A 22,198-nucleotide genomic window follows, 5' to 3' on the forward strand; every position below is an offset into this window, starting at 1 on the left:
CAAACACCTGCTGTTAAAATGCAAATAATGTGTTGTAGAAACCTGGTTCTCTGAACTGAGGCACTCTCCACATGTACAATATATCAGATACTGCTTTCTCTCCTTTGTTGCAAAGTTTAAATTGTAACTGATTTAAAATTAGAATTTTGAGAAATGTTAAGATGTGTGATGTTGAAAACTGCTCAACAGTAATTGAAACATTTTAGTTTTCATACCCAGTTAGATAATTAGATAATTAAAATATTTTTTGAAGAAATGTCTGCATGTAAATAGTGAATACATGCAAACTATTTTTAATGTCGAATTGCATCTGTCCTCACCATTTTAGTCCAGAAAATGGGATCTTGTATTCATTTTTTCCTCCTAATTTATGAAATTCTTAGAGAAACTTAAAAACTGAAAATGAAAAAGCTGCATTATCTTCATATTTGCATGTAAAATGTATTGTTGATGCATGATTAGAATTGATAACAGCCTTCAAGGGTGCACAGGTAAAACTCAAAAGTTAAACCACATTCATATTGCTGAGGATATTGAAAGGAATGTTCTATCAAAATAATTCCTTTCTCCAATCAGAAATTTAAAAATATAAATATTTTTGCACAAACAAAACACATCATGGGAAATACAGCACGTTATGGTGGTTTGCTCTGGAGCTGCACCATATGGCTTTTGAGTGTTGGAAGAATGTTGAAGTCATAATTAGTCTCATCACATTCCAGTGTCTCTGCCTTTTTGACATGCTAAAGCACGGCTTAGTTTGTCCGCTCCTCACACTGAATGGAGTGCTCTTCATGTGCTGTCCTTGCAGAAACGGCAGCTGCTATTGATGTAGTTTTTCTACTTGAATATTTTTGTTGTAGAAAATTATCTCAGGTCAGCATTTAACTGTTTTTATATAAGCCTTTTACCTTCCCTACCTGTTTGAGCTTCCCTCTTGAAGGGTTCTAACAGTGCATTATTTAGCAATGATAGATGATTCAAGTCAATCTTTTACACCACTGAGTCCATTCACATGATTTTACTTTATTCAAAATGTAGTCATAGCCTGGAATGAAACTTGGTGTTGTGTTCACTTGCACGTTTTAAATGTGATCTGTTCTGCAGTTGAAATAGTTCAAGAAAACAGTAGCTTCCAACTCAATGATTAAATGGAAGTCTGTAGCAAGAAAACATCATACATTTTAAATTAACACTGCATAAAGATGAGCATTAAACTGTCAGTTTCAAGTCAGTTTCTAAACTTGAATTATGTATTACCTCATTGTAATTGGGACCTATGAAGAATGAGACTGGATAATTTGTCATTTAGTTTTAGTTGAATGTGACAGTTATGGGTATAGTACTGTAAATGTCAATTATATTTTAAAAGTGACTGAATTTTCAATACAAATACAGTGATGGCTTAGTGGTATTGGTTTTCACTCCCTGCTAAAGTAAACAGCCTGAGATTACCATACTCTTAATGTCAGTGGTCAGATTTGATATTATGGAATAGTTAGAGGAATTGATAAACATGGTAAGTTTTAGAATTGAGAAGTAACTGCAATGGAAGTCTTCTGGATTTAATGACCAAAGGATTCTTTTTTTAAAAAAGAGCTTCATGCACAAGTAATGTGATGTTAGAATTTGTCCTTCAAAACCTCTTCTGCGACCCCTTCAAGCTTAATGAATATAAGCAACATTTCTTGGAAGTCTGCTTCTATGTAAACTTGACAACACCTCCTTTGGAATAGAAACCTGGTTTTAATTTTTGATAAAGCTGCTGAACTTTGAAGAAAGTTTTTGGGGCCACCAAATATTTTGGATCATGCAGAGAATATATATTGTATTGATCTTATGTAGTTTTTGTAACGATAAATGTTAGTTTGTAAATTGTAGTGAACTAGTAGATGTTAATGTTAACCACTGCTAGGAAATGTATGTTCAAAATAAATCACCTTAAAGCTGACAGTTGAGTTCTGGTTTTCATCTGGGGTGCTTTAGGAATGCAGTCACTTGGGAAGATTAATTAGCCCAGTTCTTTGTTCTTTGATGCAACACCTTTCTATTGTAACTTGTGACTTTGCACTGAAGCAGCTAGGTAGTGTGTATGAGTGTGCATTATAAAACACGAATTCTGCTCATCCTGAGGTTTGCATGGAAAGGATTGATTTCATTGATAGCAAATTACATTATTTTCCTTTGGTAGTCCTGATGTTGCAGGTTTGCAGAGGTATGAAATCTCTCTTATCTCCTTGGTGTCCGAGAGAGTGTACACTATTTCCGTTACTGAATTGGCTTGAGATTTTGTTTCTATTTTGAAACCTCCTGAAAGTTTAAGATGGGCATTGGAAATGCTGGCTTGTTTCTGGGGGAAAAAATTATATCTTGCGCTGCTTGAGATATTTTAACCAAATATTTGTTTATAAACTAATGCTATCCATTTTACTTGAACATTAGCCTTGGGTAAGAATTAAAGCTGTTCAAACATTTAAATGTGGAGCTTATTACAGTATGTATGAATGAATTTTGGACATGATTGATAAAGCATTTGCATGTGTTTTCTGTAAATATTTTATGAATTATTTTAAGTAGAATCTATCCTCATCCCTTCCAATTTTGTCTTTGTAAGTAAAGTTTTATTTTTGAATACTGGTTACTTGAGAAATCAGGTTTGAATCATAAAAAAATGACAGTTTATATCAGTTGGCTCATTGATGACATGATCAGTAAATTCTCAGAGGACATAGGTTGAGTTGTTGATAAGGTGAAGTGCAGTCTTAGGCCACAGGCTATATCATTGTATTAGTGCAAATGGGCTGAGAAATGGCTTAAACCAAATAAAAGTGAGGTGATGAATTTTGGAAATGCCAATGAAGGTAGGAAAAACCATGAATGGTGGGTTTCTAAGTATTACTGATGACAGAGGGACCTTGGTGTATAAATTTAATGATCCTTGAAAGTAGCAGCACAAATATATAATGTAGTTAAGGGAGCATATGGAATACTGGTCTTTCGTTAAGATACGTGAATACAAGAGCACAGACGTTGGTAAGATCTCAGAGTAATGTGTTGCAGTTCTGATCTCCGCACAATAAGAAAGATGTGATTGAAAATAAAATTCACCAGCATGTTGCTTTGAGTGGAGCATTTCAGTTACAAGGGAGACTGGAGCTAGGTATGTTTTTTTCCTGATATGGAGAAGGTTAGGAGAAATGATAGATGTGTGCTTTTAAAAAAAAAACTAAGGGATGTAGGATAAACTACAGGAAACTCTCTATATTGGACATAGATAAAATCTCACGGCAAGGATTTGGTGTAAGGGACAGGAAAGTTAGAAGACCTAGAACTTTGCAGCGCAGTACAGACCATTCGGCCCTCTATGTTATGTCAATCTGTACATTCCTACTAAAAACCTTAATCCTTCTTGCCTTGTGACCCTCATTTTTTCTTTAATCCTTGTGCCTGTCTAAGTCTCCTAAATGTCCCTAATGTGTTAGTTTCCACCACAAACAGTTCTGTGTAAAATAAATAAATAAGTGTGCCCCTGATGTCTCCTAAACTTTCCTCTTGTACAAATATTTTCTAGTGTTTGCTTCTCCCACCCTAGGGGGAGAGAGAGGTGATGGCTGTCTACCTTGTTTGTTTAAAGGTATGCTTACACAGAAATACACCAATATTGTCATAAGAAAGACCCAGCATTAAGCCAGCTTTGATAATTCACCAAACAGCTGGCATGATGCTGGGGCAGTGTGTCTTTTTACACAGCAAGCTGGCATTCAGGGACCAAAATAGGCAGGATGCGTAACACAAAAGTGCCCAGTGTCATGTATAACAAAGTATTTGATGACATTAGACCCACTTTTTCCCCCAAAAATGGCTCATATTCCTCCGGTCTTGTATGTGAAGTTGAAATTAAGGTGATAATGGTGAATAAGAGCATGGGAAAATAGGCGCACAATTTACAAGAGCGTGGGGAAAATCTGCATGTATTGATCTATAGCAGTGGTTTCAAACGTTCCACTCATCACCTTAAGTTATCCTTTATTAATCACTGCCATCTATTGTTGAGGCCTGGTGACAGGCTGTGGGGAGGGGAGGGGGAGAGAGAGGAGAACTTGGGAACAGCTGAGCAGAGCAGTGGGCGCTGGTCTTTTATCACAATGCTACTCATCTTTCCCTTAAATTCTGGTCTGCCAACGATTTTCTTGAATACATTCAGTAACTGAGCATTCACACCCTCTTGTATTCCAGATGCAATACCCTTTGATATGTTTTTTTATGAATGATCAAGCCCTATTTTGAAGGACTTACAGCCACCCCATATCTGTCCTGTCAAAACCATGAATTCTACACATGAATTAAATCATCTCTCATTCTCCTCCCAGCAACACATCACTGCTTCACCCCCTAACGAAATGGTGAGTCTAGTAGAGGATGCTTCACTATTTCACCACCAGTTCATTTCATCTACAACTCATTTCAGACTTCAACATTTACGGGAGCATATGTGGACTTCTGAGATGGGCTAAACCCCAAGTGTCTGAAAGTCAGGTATTCCCTAGTGAACTACTTGCTGTCAGCCAGATTGACTCTGCCTTTTACCTTTGTTGTATAATTGTGGGCTGTTGGGAGATAGCGGTATTAATTTTTTTGTTTTGTTTTTGCATGTTTTGTCCAAGTTTTAAAAACACTAAAAAAAAGACGGTACATATACACATCCTTGCCTGAATTGGAATGCTAGATTTCCCTTTTACACAGACGGCATTCCAGCACTATTACTACCTCTGCTGCTGGAAAATAGCCAGGTCTGGAGGGACCTCCCTATTCAGTGTCCGTGCTTTTTATTCAGTAGGTATTGCACAAAAAAGCCACAAATATCTTGAAATGAAGTGGCTGTGTAAAAGTACCTCGGAATCTTGTGGACCTCTCTAAAGTCACCTCTCACCTTCTGCTCCAAAGAGAAAAGCTAATCTTGCCTCATAACACTTATTTTCCAATCTAGACAACGTCCTAATAAATCTGAGGGATATCTTTCACTCAGAAATGGAAAAACTGGAATCCACTAAGTTAAGAGTGGATCAGAGTAGCTGACAGTATTTAAGTCGATACGGACTTCATGCCTAAGCATGAAGACTAGACCAAGTCCTGGAAAATAGGAATCTTGGATGACTGCCCATTGGTGTGTATCCATGCTATGAAGGTCAGAAATCATTTGAACAAAACAATGGGGTGAAGTGACAATGTGATTATAATTACATTTGTAATTTTTGGGAAAGAAGATCGATTAAGGTGCTGCAGGATGGTGAACTTAATTAACATTACTCTCCAGGTGTGTTTCATTAGATATATGGCAAAACATTGTCAATAGGTAGAAAATTATAGCTGTGTGAAAATGCCAAAGTTTCACTTAAAACTACCAAACGTTATCTTGTCACGGTCTAATCCCTAGGTTGTACAAGATTAATGGTCTCTGATTTTACCATGTGAACAAGTTTAATCAGAAGTAAATTTGCTCAAAGAATTAGCTGAAGAAAGTGATGTCAAGATGCTCAAAATTCAATTTATTATCGTAATAAAGCAGTGTCATTACATGAAATGACTTTTGCCTGTTGTAAGGCAGACGGATTCACCAATGGCAGAAATTGCCTGAAAATAGCAAGAGTCCCGTGTCCCACCCCCAGAGACACTGTGTCCGTTGATTCGCCTCTAGCATTTCCGTAGCCTCCACAGTCCAGTCCAAACCATTGGCAACCTGAGCTCCAGATCTGAACATCCGACATGGTCAGGAACCCTTCAGTGCCTTTGGCACCCCCTTTCATTGCGGTTCAACTTGTAGATATTCCAAAGATTAGAACTGAAGACCTGGGAAATACTTTGGTGTGCTCTGGAAAAGCAAAATTTTAATTTTCAGGGCTGGAGAGGACTACATTAACAAAGGAAAGCAGTAGTGTGAAAATTTGAACCGGATGAAAATTTAGATATTGTAGTATTAGACATGTGCTGTTCTGGAATATGGATAGAATAATACAACAAAACAGGTCGTGCAATTATTCATGTGGAATGAGTCGATGCTTTGTCAAAGGTCTCATGATCAGAATAAGAAAGTTCTTAGATTCCAAAGAGCACAGTTCCAACCTTCTCATTCATTCCCTTGACATCATGTGAGAAAAAATAGTTCCATTAAAATAAGGGAAAGCAAGAACTCATCTTTAAATTGAATTTATAGAAGTTGCCACTTCTATAGTTTGTAATCAAAGTACTTATTGGATTATGGAGCACTACAATTTTTAAATAATACGGTTGCAACTTATGCAGTAAAAATATAAATAATTGAACGTGCAACAAAATAGAGGACATTTAGGAAATAATGCATTTGAGATGTTTCACAAATTAGCATTGGCCTCAAACATTCTTGTTTACACAGTTTACAGTGTGTTTACCAAGGCTTTGAAAATTATTAGTAATCCACTACAAATATGGCAACCAAAATTTGATCTTCCCCGTGATGAAAAGTCTGAGATGATAGCAATTGATACAATTGACATTTAATGATGAGAACAAAAGTGGAAAAAAAACCATCCCTCTGGTAACATTGCTTGGAAAATTGTTGGTCTCGTTCAAAAAATCCCGGGCTGATGTGAAATATCTCATTGCTAATTGTGCCAATTGTATTGTGAAGCTGTACTGGGACTTGAAATTCCTTTCCCATCTTTTAGAGGAATGCATTTAGTGGGCTCCCTGGCATTTGCTAAACAAGAAGATAACTTGAATTCTGCTTTTTAAAAGTAATGGATGTCATAATTTGCCCTTGCTTTATTTACACAAATATAGGAAGTAGGAACAGGAGTAGGCCAAAAATGGCCCATCGAGCCTGCTCCGCCATTCAATAAGATCATGGCTGATCTAATTTATAACCTAACTCCACCTACCTGCCTTCTTATCTGCAAATATAGGTTTCTGTTCGGCAAACTGCCATGAAATTGACAGCACTAAAATGATCCCATCAGTTATTTTATTGAGACTGCTTGTTGATTGAATTCTGAAGTTTGTGTGCAAAATGTCTGCTACCACTCAGAAAAGTACTGAAGAGAAAGGGTGCTTTTTATTTTGCAAGATCTTTTCTGACATAATTCTTCTTCCTTAAATTACTGCTGTTGAAGGGAGACAATACATTGTATTTCATTAGAATTATTTGTACACCAACAAAATCTTAAATTCTGTGCCTTACAAAACCTCTGACCTTACAATCAATGTTTTGATTTTGAATTCTATGTTTTACCAAGTGGGAGTCTGAAAGGCACTACCAGTAACCACAAAGACTAGGTTAAGGAAACGATGGGCTTTAATACACCGAAGAACCTTGCTGGCCTAGATCCCAGGATCGGAATGGCTACAAGGGAAGGTGGTTCGACCTTTATGGCCCAGGACCATGGGGGAGGAGTCATATGGTATGAGTCATCCATGGGTGGGTGGAGGAAACCACCACACAGCCAAAACGGGTCACTTAAATGGGACATTACGATTTCAAGACAAGAATTAGTTTTGTGTATATGAGCTGTTTATTAACCCTTAATACAAGAACCAATTTTTTCTGAAAGAAGTTTAATCGTAATTTTATTTGCCCCAAACTAGTCTGCAGATTCATTTCATGGAAACTTCATCCCGATGTGTTCATAACTCGTGCAGTGGAAGATACAGCGCATAAGTAAAATTTTTCATATTGAAGCGCAATGTCTAATATTTATTGGATCATCAATGTCTCCAGCACGTCAGCAACAGTGGAGAATTGAGTTATTAAGAGCAGATATCAACCACGCGGCCTGGTTTAATGACATCAACGTTAACCCTTTGGACTTTGTGTCCCTGTTTTCAGGGCCTACCAACAAGCACATGCTGTGTACACGTTTTCTGGGACTGGTTTTCTACCCAACCACCAGATGGTTCATACTAGGTCCTTTCATTCTGTATGGACCTAGTCTGGAGTATAAATTACGATAAGTTAAAAATGGCTGGTGTCCAAAGGGTTGAAACCAAGAAGGCACATCAAAAGGCCATTTCAGGTGAACCCTTTGCCTTGAGGTTGGTGACGAGTAAAATGAAAAGTAAGAACTCGCCTTTCATGCAGCAACCCTAAAAGGCTGCACCAGCATCCTATTCCTATCCTTGTAGTGCCCTCTGGATCTTATGGAAGTGGGGTGACTGGTCCCCCAGTGCCATCCGTCATAAATATGTGGCATGGAAATGCCCATCTTCCCTACCCATAACCCCCCCTCCCCACGCAGATGGAACCACTCTGTTTCCCCAAACATTTCTAGCTGTGTGGAGCTATTGCCACCAAAGCTCCTAGTGAGGTGCCGAAGCAGCCAACTGTGCTGTTGCAGCCCACACTGGACCCCCCTGTCCTCCCCTCTCCAGTGGGAGAGGCAGCAGGGAGTTGGGTCATTGGAGTCATCAGCTCGCTCCTAAGTAGTTGCTGTAAGTAGCTACACACAGGTGCATCAGCAGAGCCCAGCACTCCAGCGATTATCCCTCCCCAAGCAGGGTTGGCATCGATGCTTCAGAGGCGCTCTGTGCGTATTCAGGTAAGTAGGTATTTAGCTGCAAGAAGATAATCTGCGGCTTTACATGGCAGGGAGGGTGGGGTAGCAGTTGGGACATCTGAAAGGGCCTAAAGAACTTTCTCAACTTTATAAAATTTAGTAGGTCCCCGAGGTCTTTTAATAATGTGTCCAAATGTACCATCGAAAGTATTTTGTCAGGATGTCAAAGCTTTATATGGGAACTGCTCTGCCTAAGGAGTTGAAATGTGCCACAGGCCATTCTGCAAATCAGTTTCCCATTCATTGACTCAATTTATTCCTCCCACAGTTTCTGGAAAGCTGCTGATCTATTAATATACACATGCCACCCTGATCATACGCTCTTCTTGCTCCTGTCATTCAGATTCAAGGAACATTATAACATAGTACAGGCCCTTCTGCCTATAGTGTGTGTAAACTTACTCCATAACAATCTAATCCTTCCATACCTCCTATTAATAACCCTCTTTCTTGCATTCTTCTTGCCTAGGAGTCTTTTGAATGTCCCTATTGTACCAGCCTCTACCACCATACCAGCAATGCATTTTGGGCACCCACCGAATTTCAAATTTCCACTTAAAAAAAAAGACATTTCCCCTAAACTTTTCTCCAATCACCATAATCAGATGTCCTCTGGTATTTGCTTTTGTTGCCCCTGGAAGAACATGCTGGCTGTCCACACTATCACTTCCTCTTATAATCTTGTGTACCTTTGTGTAGCAAAGGTAGCTATGTGTAGTGTAGCTTTGTGTGTTGGAAATTGGGTCTCAAATTTGTTTTTTTTTTTTTGGAGAGATGGTCAATGCCAGGATGTCATCTACACAGACCTGAGCAAAGCCTTTGACATGGTCCTGTGAGGTCTGGAAGGTTAGATCATATGATATCCCGGGTGACCGCCAATTGATTACAAAATTGACTTAGTAGGAGCCATAAGGCGGTAGTGGAGAATTATTTTTCAGATTGGGATCCTGTAATCAGTGTACTGCAAGGATTGATAGGTCTACTATTTGTTGTCTGTATTGACTTGGCTGATGATGTACGTGGCATGGTGATGCACCATCAATTACCACAAAAGACAGGTTGTGAAACTGATAGGCTTTTATTGACTATAGACTGGAGCAGCAGCCAACCTCAGTTGATCATGGCAGGAAGAGTAGGAAGCATGCAAAGGGGTGATGCGTAGAATCGGTCTTGGGAGGTGTGTCCAGCTGCAATAGCCAATCACGGTATAATGGTGGTTTACAACACATGGCTAGTAAGTTTGCAGATGATACCAAAACAAGTAGAAAAGTGGACAGTTAAGAAGATAATCTAAGATTACAACAGGATTGATAGCAATTAGGGAAATAGGCCAAGTCAGAGCAGATGAAATTTAAGTTTAAGTGCAATGTGTTGCATTTTGGGAGAATTTTCACAGCAAATGGAAGGGTCCTGGAGAGAGAGTTACTGAGAAACCTCAGCAATCAGGTATAGTTTCCTGAAAGTGGTGACACAGGAACATGGTAGTAGTGAAGGCATTTGATAACACTTGGCTTCATCAGTGAGCGCATTGAGTACATGAGTTTGGACATTTGAATCAGCTGTAAAAGATGCTGATGCGGCCATACTTGGAGTATTGTGTGAAGATCTGGTTTGTCTAGCTGAAGGAAGGATATCATTAAGTTGGAGAGGATACAGAAAATATTAACAAGCATATTCCTGCTGCTCACAGTCTTCTGGGCCTAACTTTCTAAGTTTGGGATGTGCTGCTGGAGTTGCTAAGTCAAGTCTGATTGAGCAAGAACAACCCGTTAAACAGTGTTCTCTAGTCTTCAATGTAAAATATGCAGACATAGAACCAGACAGAATATGAGAGTCTCAGGTGGTTAATGTGAACATTCAGAAGTCTCTCTGCCCATAGGAAGAAGCTGTTGTTTAGCCTGGTGATGCTGGCTCTGATACTCCTGTAGCTTTCCTGACAGGAGCAGCTGAAAGATGCTTTGTGTAGGTGGAAGAAACCCTCAATGATTTTGCACATCCTCTTCAGACAATGATCCTGGTAGATCAATGTTGATGGGAAGAATTTTATAATCCACCCTGATAGTCCTGTGGATTGACCTCTGATCCATCTCTCTGCAGCAACTGTACCACACTGTGATGCAGCTAGCCAGAATGCTCTCAATAGAGCTCCTGTGGAATGTTACATAATGGTGGTCGATTTGTCTTCTCAGGAAGTGCTGTTGTCCCTTCCTGACAACTGGGATGTGCATCCATGATAGGTCACTAGTTAAGTGAACTCCACTAAATTTGGTACTCTCCACTCTCTGCAGAGTTGTTGATGTGTAGTGTCCTGGTCCTCCTGAAATTCTCGATCATCTCCTTCATCTTGTCCACATTGAGACTCGGTAAGCTTAGGGGAGTAAATGGAGTGCTTGTCCTGGATATTGTCAGGGTTTTTGATTGTTACAGTGCAATGTGATCTATCATATTCTTGACTTGTATTCTATAGACTTGGGCTGCCAGGAAGTGAGTCACTCACCAAAGGAAATCCATATTCTTGTACAGTGCCCTCCATAATGTTTGGGACAAAGACTCTTTATTTGGCCCTGTGCTCCAGTTTCAAATTTGGAATGAAACCATTCACGTGATTAAAGTGCCAATTCAGATTTTGTTAAAGGGTATTTATGTACATTTTAGTTTGACTACGTAGAAATTACAGCACTTTTTATACATAATCCCTCTCACTTCATAATACCATAATATTTGGGACATTGCAATGGTATGTACAGTATATTGCCACGAATCGTGCTTTATTGGATATCCCCTGCATGCAATGACTGCTTGAAGTCTGTGATTCGTAGACATCACCAGGTACTGAGTATCTTCTCTTGTGATGCTCTACCAGGCCTCTACTGCAACCATCTTCAATTTCTGCTTGTTTTGGGGGCTTTCCCTTAAGTTTTTTCTTCAACCTACGTAAGGCATGGTCAATTGGATTTAGATCAAGTGACTGACTTGGCCATAAGAATTTTCCAGTTTTTGGCTTTGAAAAACTCCTTTGTTGCTTTAGCTGTATGTTTGGGATCATTGTCTTTCTGTAGGATGAAGTGCCGTCTAATGAATTTGGAATGTTTCTATTCACGGCAGAATTTATTTTTCCACTGCCATCAGCAGTTACATCATCAATAAAGCTAAGTGTGTCAGGACCTGTAGCAGCTATACATGCCAAGCCCATAACACCCCCGCCATGTTTCACAGATAAGCTGGTATGCTTTGGGTCTTGGGGAGTTCCTTTATGCCTCCACATGTTGCACTTGCCATCACTCGGGTACAGGTTAATCTTGGTCTCATTTGGCAACAAAATCTTTTTCCAGAATTCTGAAGGCTCTTTAAATACTTCTTGGCAAACTTTTAATCTGGCCATCCTGTTTCTGTGACTAACCAGTGGTTTTCATCTTGCAGCGTAGCCTCTGTATTTCTGCTCATGAAATCTTTTGTAGACAGTAGTCATTGACACATCCACACCTGCCTCCTGAAGAGTGTTTCTGATCTGTCTGACAGGTGTTTGGGGATTTTTCTTCATTATTTGAATTCTTCTGTCATCAGCACTGGAGGACTTCCTTAGCCTACCAGTCCCTTTGCAATTACTGAGCTCACCAGTACGCTCTTTCTTCTTAATAATATTTTGGTAATCCTAAGGTTTGGGTAATGTCTCTTACTGTTTTATTTTTGTGTTTCAGCCTCATAATGGCTTCTTTGACTTTCATTGGCACAACTCTGGTCCTCGTGTTGAAAAATAGCAACTTCAGACTCCAAATGTGATTAAAAGCTTAGAAACGAGCCAAGCTCTTGTACCTTCACCAACAGAGCAATTAAATATACCCGAGTTCTCAAACACCTGTGAAGCCAAATGTCACAAACTTTGTGGTGCCCTGAAATAGGGGAACTATGTATAAAATGTGCTGTAATTCTACATGGCTGTGCTGTTTTCCTTTCTCACGGATCTCAGTTGATAGCAGAGAGAATGAAATTAATTGGCTGAAGACTGGTAGAAATTTTAGGAGAGGGCGTATCTGCCTAAAAGTGATTGACAGCTTCACCACATGTTGGTCCTTGCCAACATTATGAATGGGGATGTTCTTGTATCTCCTGTTTCCATTCACGCACATAAGGGGATGCTGTTCAATTGTCCCCAACCATTCACAAGCTTTGGTATGATCCATTGGTTCTGAGAATGTTTAATTGAGGCTAATGCTTGCTGGCTTTGATGTTTTGTAAGCATGTTACAACTTTACAAGGCCAAAACCTCAACATTTTATGTCTGGCTAGTTTTGCTGTTGGCATGTTGCTCTTCACTGAGCCAGGTTTGATTCCTTTCTTGATGGTTTCTGAGTCAGGGATATGGCAAGCTCTGGATTGAGGTGTTGTATATTGCTGCTGTCAAAGGTCCACTGCATCTCATGAATGCCCAGTTTTGTATTGAATCTATCCTCCATCAGCACAATTTAGTTCAACACATCACAATGGAGGATGACCTCAGTGTGAAGGTAGGATTTGTGCCAGTATAAATGGATCGGCATGGGGAATGGAAAGTTATACTGACAGATTTAAATGGGTGCGTTGCTAAAGGAAGAGCCTGGTGTTGGATCAAGTTTCAATAGCAGAAAATACAGTGAAATTTGAGGGTTGTTTTAAAAATTATTTGGAAGTGCAAAGTAACTAGCATTAAACTATAATTCAAAGGTTTGAACTAATCCATAGTTGGTAAAATACCACCACTGTGATTTTTAAAACATGCATGGAATAGAAAAAAAGTGATAATAAATGTTTCTTTGCTAAGTAATCTCAAATGATTTAAAAGTATCCCTTTGTGAAGTTATTGACCATTCTTACTGGCTTCACTAATATTACTTCAGTTAGGACTGCCAAACTTCCCCTTGTGGTACAGGATTTCCTGTATGCAGCGTAGAATTGCTATCCATTCTAATATTTCAGGATGCCAAATTTCCTGCAAAACCATTAGTGCATAAAAGCACCGACTTTGATGTATGATGTGTTTATTGAAGAAGAGCTGCGGAGACTGAAATAAACAGACATAGCACTTCACTCTTCCCTTTACCTCTGCCTAAACCTCTTTAACCACTTGGTCTATGAACTACCAATCCTAGACAAGACACAGAACAAGATAGAGTACAGGTCTCATGAACAGTACAATTTCAGAGTTCTTTTATGGCTCTTTTACACAGAGATCCCACTAAATTGGCATATCAATGACGTGTGTTTAAAGTCAGGTCAGGTCGAATTGTTCACATTGAACCAAGAAAAGCTGGTTCAGTGCGACCTTTTACATAGGAACCTGGTATCCTGTTGCAAAAGAAAGTGTGACCTGCATCATTACAGTGACATCGTCCCGGGAAGGTGGGTAAGCCTTTTATATTGGAGCCGATTATGAAATGCATCAGCTCTGATACTACCTACCTTGGCGGATAAGTACCAAGATGAAAATGACCCCCATCCCGTGTTCTTTGCATTCACACAGTAAGTGAAATAGTTAAAAAGGCAGTTAATTACCATCTTTCAAGGGCAGTGTAAAAGGGCCTAAAACGAGGTGGTAGTGGCATATTCTTTCAAGAAGTAAGAAATGGCCTTCTACCTAGATTTTACTATTTTTAGAGATTGGCACAAGTATATGAACTTGAATTCTTTGGTTAAGCTATTGCAAACCAGAATTAATCAAAACATAAAACAGCACAGTGGCCCATGTATCTCTGCTGAACACGGTGCCCAAATTAACCTAAAACTGCTTGCACATGATATGTATCCCTCTATTTCCTGGATCTTCATGTGTCTATCTTGATCAGAGATCTTGCTGTGCAGTCAGCTGCAGGAGAGACTAGACTATGGCCTGCTGCCCATTATTAAGTGGCCTGTTAGAACATGCACTTCTGAGATACCTGCTGCTGCCATTTTGAACAATACTAGGCTACCATTGCACTTCTTAGTTTCAACACTAGATGCTGCTGCCATTTTGAGTCTCCTGGTCGTTTTAGGTGGGCTAAATCTCGAGCTCAAGAAGCTACAGCTCTGCAGTTCACCTGGAGCTGTGGTGGGACACTAGATCTTGAGGGAGGATTGGGCTCGATTTCCTGTGTGCTGACCTGATGGTGGCTGGGAGCCAGATTCAAGGTAGCTGCAACATCGTCCCTAACTGAACTCACTGGTGTTCCCTGCCTGGGCTTTTACACAGAGAGAAACTACTTTGTGTTTGGGGGCTGGGTGAGAAGGGAGAGAGGGTGGGATGGGGTGGTTCTCCTCTGCTCATGCTGGTCCATCTCCCATTCCTGCAGTCACCCGTTCTGCTCCTGTTGCAAGCTTTCCCCTCCCAGAGACCACAGTGTAGAGAAACCAGTGTCATTGTACTTGTGCATTGCCAGATGTGGATCTGATGAGCTGGGAGGCTCCAGCTGAAGATGGATTAGCTTTGAGAGGACAAGAGAAACAGCCTGTGTAGGTTTCCTGTGAGGCTCCCAGGGACCCTGTAATCCATACCCGCCAGGGGCTGCGGGGAAGTATAGAGGTGTGTGACACCACACACGGTATCCCATGAGGCAGGTGTGGGGTGCCATGAGACTAGGTTTTGGGCCTATATCTGCAGCACTAAAGGTGTGGAATCTTTTTTCAGATTGTTGACCAGAACTGTGAGATAGTGAAGGGGTTTGGGCCATTCCGGATCCACTGTCTGATTTGTCGACAGTCTAAACACACTGCTCCATCTGGGTCTCAGGGATATCTGATCGGGTGGTTCCACATCTCCCAGCCTGTGAGGCCTCTAGCTTTGTATTTGCCCTATTGATGGCTGCTCATCGGAGAGGCACCTGAATCTCTGCAGCACCTCTTGCGTCTCTTTTAGAGGTTCCCAACACCCCCAAATCAGTGCAGTCCGCTCTGCAGTAAAGTCCCTCCTGCCTCCTGCAGCTGACTGCAAAGCAAGATCCTAAAACTGTGACCAAATAATCTTTCTGGGACTAATTAGGGTAGATACTGGGTAGGACAAGACAACTTCCCCACATGATGTCACATGAGACACCCTGCACAGTTGTAGAGCGAGTCGGTGGTTTGGCAGCCCTGTGACATCTCCAGTGACATGGCCTTTGCACGACTCCAGCAGTGTAGTTCAACCCCGCTGTATCACTGGGGTTGTCTGATCTCAAAACACTTTTTCTTGCAGTGTAACTCGTTGAAAACTGCCAGGCTTAATATTGTTTGGCCTGTGACTTGTATTTTTCTGTGTATGGTCCACAACGAAAAGGTTTGGCTACCCCTGATCTTGAAGCCTCTTAAATGCTAACTATTGTATCTGCTTCTATCACTCCTCCTGACAACCTGTTCCAGGCACAAGGTTTCTGAGCATCTACCCTATCAATGCCTCTCATAATTTTGTAAAATTCTATTTGATCTCCCCTCAGCCTCTGGCACTCCCGTTCAATCTCTTCCCATTACTCATACTCTCTTGTCCTGGTAAATCTGTTCTTTTTCCAATACCTCCACATCCTTCCTGCAATGGGGTGATCAGAATTGCACACAATATACCTAGTGCTTCCTAGCCAAAGTCTTGTATAGCTGCCACATAACTTGTAGTCAGTGCCCTGCCCAATGAAGGGAACCATACCATATACCTTTACTACCCTATCTACTTGTGTGGCCTCTTTCGTGATCCTTCTACTTTTAAGTGTCTGTCATTAACTGTGTATTTTCCCCTTACATTTCAACTCTCAAAGTGTAACACCTAGTACCTGTCTGGATTAAACTCAATCTGCCATTTATTTCCCCATATCTGTAGAGGATTTATATTTGTCATATTCTTTGAAAGCCCTCCACACTGTCCACAACTCCACTGATCTATGTACCATTTAAAAATAGCAAACAATAGAGGTCCCTACATTTACATTGCTTGAAGAACACTACTGATCATGGACTTCCAGCCAGAATAATACTTTCACTACTACCCTGACTTTGAAAGACCCATCCTGAGTCCAAGCTCTCAATTCACATCAATCCCATGCATCTTTGCCTTCTTGTCAAGTTCCTTACCAAAAGCCAGGTAAAAAAAATCCATTGCCCTGCCCTCAATCATGTTTTCCTATTAATTTGAAAGACATAGCCTGTGATGCAGAAAGCCATGCTGACTTTTCCTAATGTGACCATGCCTTTCCAAAGTGCGAAAATGCTAGCTCTAAGCATCCTTTCTAACATTGCCCTACTATCAATATGAGATTCACTGGCCTATAATTTCTTGGATTGTTCATTATTTCCCTTCTTGAACAAAGGAACAACGTCAATTAAACTCGTTCTTAGAATCTTGCCTGTGCTGTTGAGGTTACAAAATTTTCATCAAGGCTCTGGCAACCTATTCTCTCTCTTTTAAGTACCTGGGATACATTTCATCAAGCACTTATCCAGTGTCCTTAAACATCCACCACAACCTCTTAATCTCAAAATGCCTTAATGCATTTGCATTCTCCATATGACTCACTATTCCCTACATCCTTCTCCTTGGTAAATACAAAGGGAAAGTGCTCATTTTATACTTCCCCACTTCCTCTGTTTCCAAACATAAATTCCCTTCTTTGTCCTTCAGTGGACCTATTCTTCACTGTCCTCTTGTTTTTAATTGACTTAGAATATCTCTTTACTCCTATTCACCAAGGACATTTCATGGTCCTGCTTGGCCTTTCTAATGCCCTGTAATTTTTATGTTCCTCAGAGGCCCTGTCTAATTTTAGCTTCCAAAACTGTCCTTCCTCCTTGAATATGTTGGCCCAGGAGTCCTAATTATAATTATTAGAAATATCCCACGTCAGTTTTGGACTTGATCGATAGCAATTGTTTTTGTCAAATAATGTCATAATTTATCTTCCCCAATTTAGCATTTTTCTGGTCTTATTCTTAACCATTTTGAAACTTAAGGAATTGTGATCACTATTCAAAATGCTCTCATTGAAACTGATTGCCTGGCCAAGCTCTTTCCAGTACAATTTAGTATAGCAGTTAGCACAACTCTGTTACAGTGCCAGCAAACAGGACCAGGATTCGAAACCCACATTGTCTGTAAGGAGTTTGTACATTCTCTCCACATCTACAAGGGATTTCCATGGGGGCTCTGGTTTCCTCCCACCATTTGAAACGTACTGGGGGGTTAATTGGGTGCAATTGGGCAGCAGGGGCTCGTGGGTTGAAAGGGCCTGTTACTGTGCTGTATGACTAATTAAAAAAAAACACCTCCTGGATGCACCTAACAAATTCTGCTTCCACCAAGCCTCTGGCATTAATGAAGCAGTCCGCATATTAAAGAAGGAAAGCTAGAAAACGTCCAGGTCTAAGTAACATTCGTGTCTCAATTGCTAGGCAATGACACCATCCAACAAGAACTCTAGCTAATATCGCCTGACATACTGAATCCACTCACTATCAATATCCCTAGACTTCTTAGAGAGCACCTACCTCATTCACACCTTCACCAGCTAGAAGGACACAAACACTAATGAATAGAAGTTGCCCACATACCTCATTACCATTTTGGCTTCATTGCTGGGTCAAAATCCTAAGATTCTCTCCCTGACAGCAATGTGGACATACCCATATCTCAAAGATTGCAGCAGTTCAAGAAGGCAGCCACCACCACCTTCTGGAGGGTAATTGGGGATGGACAATTAAATGTCCGCTCAGCCTGTGATGTGTATGTGAAACCTGAAGCTAATTCCTGTAACTATACAATAGTCAGCCCTGCACTAATGTATTTATCACCTATAATGCAAATTGTGCTTGAAATGACTGTGGTTGAGTGGAGTCAGTCCCCTACCTATTTGCAGAATGCAGATTTGCTGAGTTAATGGAGAAGGATGCAAGGGTCCTTGTCATGGTTCATCCCCAGCAGCAGCTGATTTATAGGTTGTTCCAGAAGATGCATGCAGAGAGATATATCCACAACTGCTGAAAGAGCATAAACTCAGTGATAGATGCCCTTTAGTCTGCCCAAAATCTGTGGGTCTTTAAAACACGGAGATGTCAGTGAGGGAATGGTGCTGACTGGCATATTCCAGGCTGCAGGAGCACATGCTGAGGGATGCAGTGAGGCACAGAGCACCCAATGCAAAGGCACTGTGGAGAAAGACCATCTGTAACTTGGCATTTAAGAGCAGAGTTTGAAGGAAATACCCTCAAACAACAGAGGGGGAGTAATGAGAAGGGCCCACAGTGGTGGCATGGTGTAAATAGTGAGACAGACTATATAGATATGTTTTTGGGAGATAAATTGGTAAAGGTTTGTTAGAGTAGGTTACTTACAAACACTTTAAAAACACATCTTATTTAAAGTACTGGAGCTCTGCCCCATGCTAGACATATCGGGGTGTCAGAGCTTTTGCAAGAGCTTTGAAGAGTGCGCAAGAGACTTCACTTATGGATTGTTGTTTACAAAAGGCAACAGATGAAAGATCTTGCTGGAGCTGCAGATTGGAAGAGAATGTTGTTCTAGAAGGGTCATGTGATTTTGCAAGCAGAGAAAGTCAAACAGGCTCTTTCTCAGAAAGAGAGCGAGAGACACAGAGATCTTGTACAGTGTTACAGCCAGCGGAGAGCAGCTGGGTCTGTAACAGGACAATCTGGCAAGCTTATGGAAAGCCCATTTGTAAGACGGCTTGGTCAAAGCCCTTGTGGTTCATGCAAGAGGAGAGGACTGGCTGTCTAATGTTTCACTTGGAAGAAGAGAAAAAGGAACTCTGGGGTGACCTGAAGGAAAGAAGTTATCATCTGGAGATCCCTGAAGGGGCAAGTCTTGTCAGCAAGACAATGGAGTGGCCGATGGAAGTACATCAGTTGTGGATATCCTGGAACAACAAATCTCTCTCTGAAAACTGACAAGAACCTTCCTGAGTGGTAACTATTTACCTTTCAAGCACCAAAGCCTGGTGAACTTTATTAATGTTAAATTCTGTGCCCAGTGTAAGAATTGCCTGCAACCAGTGAACTTGGAGGAATGAGGAATGAACCAAAGAACTTTTCTGAACTTACATACACGTGCGCTTTGAATTAGAAAGGGGTTAAGTTAGGTTAGTTAATACAGTAATAATAAGTTAAAGTGTGATCTGTTTTCATGTTTAAAGATAATTACAAGCAACTTTTGTTTAAGTAACCATTTGTCTTGGTGAATGTCTATTGCTGCTGGGTTTTGGGGTCCTCTGGGCTCGTAACCATAAAGAGTATAACAATGTACAACGATGGGAAAGTATGGACATGGCACCAACGGCGCGAAGAGACTGTGAAAGGTTTTCCTGGTTGAGGCAACAGCCATCGACTTGCCGTGGGCGCCCGTCGACGCAGTCACCAGCGCCTCGCGCCAGACGTGCGCACCTCCCACCCGGTGGGCCTGGGTCTCGCGCGCCCAGTCCGCGAGCGAGTCCCGTGCGTGCTTGCGTGCGTTCGTTCCTGCGCGCGTGCATGCGCTGTGGTGACAGCAGGCTGCACACGGACGGGCGGGCGGGCCGGAGAGGGCAGCGCCACGGTTGTACCCTCACTGATTTGGGGGTCCCCTCCCCCTCCCCCCCAATCATCATCCAAGCCCCTGAAACGATTCAATTTGTCCAAAAAAAAATTAAAGCGACCAAGTCAAACCTCTCCCCCCCTCCCCCCACCATTCCATCCTCTCTAGTTTAAAAGAAGCGAACGCGGCTGGGGTGAGCAGCTGCTCACCATTAGGGAAACGGCAGCAACGACGACGGCTCCAAGATGTCGCAGTTCGTGGACAGCTTCTGGGTACGTCCGTTGATTCTTGCCCCTTCCTGTTCGCAGAGTCTAAATGTGTTTGTTTGCCTGTTTATTTGAAGCTGGAGTTAGGTGCTCGCTTATGTTGGAATTGGGCTGGCGAGCGCTGCCGGCTCGGATCGGGATGTGGCTCGAGGCTGGAAACTTGCCTCTACCCAAGCGCGCCGGCTCGGGCCTTCGTGCGGCGCCGAACGCCAAACTTCGCGCAACCAAACTTGCCCTGGACTGAGGGGGCGGGGATTATCGCGCCCGGTGCAGGGATTGGTGCAGCGCCGCTGCGAACAGAATGTTGATGTTTCTGATTGGCCAATGGAGACTGGCTACAAACCTCTTCTTCCGTAAATAAAGTTAGTGTGGTGGGCATTTGAGAACTGGGGCAAGCGAATTGAAATTTCTTGGGGGGGGGGGGTAAAGAAAGCGACTTAATTAAAAACAAGTTGTCTCTTCCCTTAAACTGTCTTCACTCCAGTAATAAGTTTTCCACTGCTGTAAATTATTAAGATGGTGGTTGTTGAACAGGTTGGTTGCGGAATGTTCCCATTTACCAACAAATTTCACGAGAATAGGATAATGCGCTAAATGATTTTTTTTGTGTGGGCCAAAATATTGACCTTTTCAGCCGCACCCAACTTTCGCCATGACTCTGGATACATTGAAAGATCAACAGGTTACTGTGAACTATCAAGTGTTGGAAATACTTGATAGGTAAGCCCCTATTTCAGAGTGAGCAAAGAAATGTTGAGAAATGTACTGTTGTACATTATGGAAGAGGAAATAAACAGGCAGATTATTATTTGGATGGGGTTAAAATTCAAAATGTGCAGCGTAACCAAAAAGTTTACCACCAAGTTGGATCAGCAGTTTCATTTCAAAAGAAATAGTGTATAAGAGTAAAGAGGTATTCATAAGGCTTGATGGGAACTGGTGAGACCTCATTGAGAGTACTGTGTGCAGTTTTGGGCCCCTTAGCTTAGAAGGGATATAATAATGTTGGAGAGAGTACAGAGAAAATTTACCAGGATGGTTCCTGGAATGCAGGGGCTAACATATGAGGAATGTTTAGAGGCTTTTGGACTATATTCATTGGAATATAGAAGAATGAGAGGAGATCTCATAGAAACATATTGAATGCTGAAAGGATTCACATGGTAGATGTGAATAGGATATTTTCCTTGATAGTCTCCGACTCATTTTATCAGTGAGTGATGAGGAGAATAAAGCCTTTGATATTTTAAGAATCACAAAGGGCACAGTCTTAAAAGGTTTCCATTTAAAACTGAGATGAAGAAAAATTTCTTTAGCTAAAGGGTCGTTGATTTGTGGAATTTGTTGCCACATACAGCTGTGGAGGCCCAATCATTGGGGGAGTTGAAAGGGGAGATCGACAGCTTTCTAATTAATCAAGGAATCAAGGGAGATGGGGAAATGGCAGAAAATTGGAACTAGAGAACAGTTTAGTTCCGGGTGGATTGGAAGGGAAAACTTGGTGGGCCAAATGGCCTACTTCTGTTCCTTTATCTTGATTTGTGGAAAGAAACAGGTTTCAGATTCAAGACACTTCATTACAGCATAATTTAATCAGGAATGTTGCTCAGGTCATACATCTGTAATAATATTGATGTAAAAACACAATGCTGGAGAAACTCATGAGGTCAAACAGTGTCCTTTAAATAGCAAAGGTAAAAATACATAACTGACATTTTGGGCTTGAGTCCTTCATCAAGGTATGGAAAATTATAGGCAGGCATCTGAATAAAAGTAGGGGAGGAGATGTGGTTGAAAAGGTAGGAGGTAATGGGGAGGGAGGGGACAGCAGCATGCAAGGGGAGGAGGGA

At 41.2% G+C, this 22,198-nt stretch overlaps 1 protein-coding gene and 1 long non-coding RNA gene across 11 annotated transcripts in view; one reads left to right on the forward strand and one right to left on the reverse strand.

Annotated features, from left to right (window-relative positions):
- Positions 1-5,525: 5,525 nt before the first annotated feature.
- On the reverse strand, positions 5,526-20,578 carry LOC138763255 (uncharacterized). The gene is made up of 2 exons (XR_011357453.1): positions 20,292-20,578; positions 5,526-5,869 (listed from the first exon to the last, which is right to left on the reverse strand). It is a non-coding gene; the product is annotated as an uncharacterized lncRNA (long non-coding RNA).
- fcho2 (FCH and mu domain containing endocytic adaptor 2) overlaps positions 20,042-22,198 on the forward strand; it is a 241,038-nt gene continuing 238,881 nt past the window's right edge. For 9 of the 10 annotated variants that reach the window (XM_069937031.1, XM_069937066.1, XM_069937035.1 and 6 more), the window contains exon 1: positions 20,042-20,354. In XM_069937031.1, coding sequence (XP_069793132.1) covers positions 20,328-20,354 — 27 coding nt within the window. In that variant the 5' untranslated portion in view covers positions 20,042-20,327. The remainder of the gene's footprint in view (positions 20,355-22,198) is intronic. The other variant, XM_069937080.1, reaches the window with a different exon arrangement.

Source organism: Narcine bancroftii, chromosome 1 (assembly GCF_036971445.1).
Source record: "Narcine bancroftii isolate sNarBan1 chromosome 1, sNarBan1.hap1, whole genome shotgun sequence".
In the NCBI taxonomy this organism is placed as follows: Eukaryota; Metazoa; Chordata; class Chondrichthyes; order Torpediniformes; family Narcinidae; genus Narcine; species Narcine bancroftii.